The sequence below is a fragment of the Oncorhynchus gorbuscha genome, linkage group LG05 (assembly GCF_021184085.1).
Source record: "Oncorhynchus gorbuscha isolate QuinsamMale2020 ecotype Even-year linkage group LG05, OgorEven_v1.0, whole genome shotgun sequence".
NCBI lineage: Eukaryota > Metazoa > Chordata > Actinopteri > Salmoniformes > Salmonidae > Oncorhynchus > Oncorhynchus gorbuscha.
The window spans coordinates 10,605,112-10,607,611 of NC_060177.1; the positions used below are offsets into that span (position 1 = coordinate 10,605,112).

General features: G+C 46.4%; 1 protein-coding gene across 1 annotated transcript in view; it reads left to right on the forward strand.

Moving 5' to 3' along the window:
- Positions 1-2,500, forward strand: part of arnt2 (aryl-hydrocarbon receptor nuclear translocator 2) — a 27,590-nt gene that overhangs the window by 25,063 nt on the left and 27 nt on the right. Inside the window, exon 7 of the mRNA XM_046348858.1 lies at positions 2,460-2,500. This exon is cut by the window's right edge and continues 27 nt beyond it. Coding sequence (XP_046204814.1) covers positions 2,460-2,500 — 41 coding nt within the window. The remainder of the gene's footprint in view (positions 1-2,459) is intronic.

Sequence of the window (2,500 nt, forward strand, 5' to 3'; positions counted from 1 at the left end):
TTTTTCGATCACAGAAGTCAACAAATGAGGGTGCCTGGGGACATGCAGGGCCTGGGTTTACCTCCACATCACCCGCGGAACAGAGAAGGAGTAGTATGAGGGTGCGGCTAAAGGCTATCAAACTGGTCCCCCTAGAGCGTTGGGGACAGAGAATAAGAGGAGCGGGTTTCTGGGCATGGTAGAATATATTCAGGGCATAATGCGCAGACAGGGGTATGGTGGGGTGCGGGTACAGCGTAGGTAAGCCCAGGCACTGGGTGATGATGAGAGAGGTTGTATCTCTGGACATGCTGGTTGTAAATGGGTGAGGTCACCGCATATGTGGGAGATGGGACAAAGGAGGTATCAGGGGTATGAGGAGTGGGACTAGGGGCTCCATTGTGAACTAAAACAATGATAACTAACCTGAGCAACGGTAACAAGGCATATTGACATTTGAGAGAGACATACAGCGAGGCATACAGTAATCACAGGTGTTGAATTGGGAAAGCTAGCTAAAACAGTAAGTGAGACAACAGCTAATCAGCTAGCAGAACAACAGCAGGTAAAGTGGCGTTGACTAGGCAACGGGGCAGACAGATAAAACAAACAAGCAGAATGGAGTACCGTGATTAATGGACAGTCCAGCGTGCATCAGCTATGTAGCCAAGTGATCAGTGTCCAGGGGGCAGCGGTGGATGGGGCAGGGGAGCTGGACTGGCGAGTGTTATCCAGGTTAAAAAACTAACAATGACTAAATAGCTTGTAGCTAGTTAGCTGGTTAGCTTCTGGAGGTTCTTGAGTGTGTTCTAAAAATAAAAATAATAGCGATTCCGTATCACATTGGGTGAGGCAGGTTTCCGGAAGGTATAAACACATTTTTTTTAAATCGGGAAGAGATAGAAAGTACATATGGGCCACTGAGAGTTTGGGATCGCGGCGATGCAGACGGTTAGCAGGCCTGTGCTAACAAGCTAACCGTTAGCAGGCCGGGGTAAACAAGGTAGCAGTTAGCGGACCTGGGCTAAACAAGCTAGCAGTTAGCAGGCCGAATTAGCAAGCAAGGAGATAGCGAGGGCTAGAGAATTAGCCTTTGGGGGACGTCGCGATGGGGTGAGTCTGTTTATTCCTCTTCATGCGGTGACATCGATAGACCGGTTGTGGGTCCGGGTATTGTAGCCCAGGAGTATGCTACGGTGGCAGCACAGGGGCTCTGGCCGGGCTAGCTTCAAGCTACGTGGGTGGAAACGCTAGCCAGGAGTAATCAACCAGGGTTGCGGTTTAGCTCGAACATAGCTAGTTGTGAAGATCCAGCTGAGCAATGTTCCGTTTGCGGTGGGAATCCGGGGATAAAAAATAAATAGGTCCGTTATGCTCTGGTTAGCGTCGCGTTGTTCGAACTGGCGAGAGCTTTCCGAGCTAAAGGTTAGCTGATGACCGGTTAGCTGAAGACCGCTAGCATAGCTGGTGGTTAGCTGGCTAGCTTCAGTTGAGGGGTTCCGGTTCCGAAGTAAATATAAATACTTTAGGAAAAAGTAGCTACATTGGGTGAGGCGGGTTGCAGGAGAGTATTTGGAAGCTTAGGTTTAGCAAAATGTTTTTAAAGATATGCGAAGAAAAATATGTAAAACGAAAAAGACAGGCTATATACAGTATACTGTATATACAGGCTATATACAGGGGACACGATACGACAGGACGACTTTCTGCTACGCCATCTTGGAATTCTTCATATATATATATAGTGATCAGATACAGACAACCTGTCTAACCTTCCAACCCTACTACAGTATTGCTCAGATACATACAACCTGTCTAACCTTCCAACCCTACTACAGTATTGCTCAGATACATACAACCTGTCTAACCTTCCAACCCTACTACAGTATTGCTCAGATACATACAACCTGTCTAACCTTCCAACCCTACTACAGTATTGCTCAGATACATACAACCTGTCTAACCTTCCAACCCTACTACAGTATTGCTCAGATACATACAACCTGTCTAACCTTCCAACCCTACTACAGTATTGCTCAGATACATACAACCTGTCTAACCTTCCAACCCTACTACAGTATTGCTCAGATACATACAACCCTAACCTTCCAACCCTACTACTACAGTCTACACAACCTTGCTGCACTGACACAACCTTCATTAACGTTTAACCATGTGTACTGCCTAACTTTTGCATTCCTTACTCTCCACACATCAGAAAGCTCAGTTAATAGACCAGACAGGCAAGTGTCTGACCGCAGGTGAGGTTCTTCAGCAGTAAAATCCACTGTACAGTTCCAGTCACCCCCTAAAACCATACACCCCTCTTGATGACACTGTCTTAAGGTTTCCTTTATTTGATCAAATACAGCAATACGCTCTGTACCCTCATTAGGAGCAGAAACATACAAAAACAACACAAAAAACCATAACATCCACCTTGACCAATAAAACCCAACCCTTGACATTCTCTGTTGTAGATACCACAGTCACCCCTAAGCCTGAGGAAAACAAGATGGCC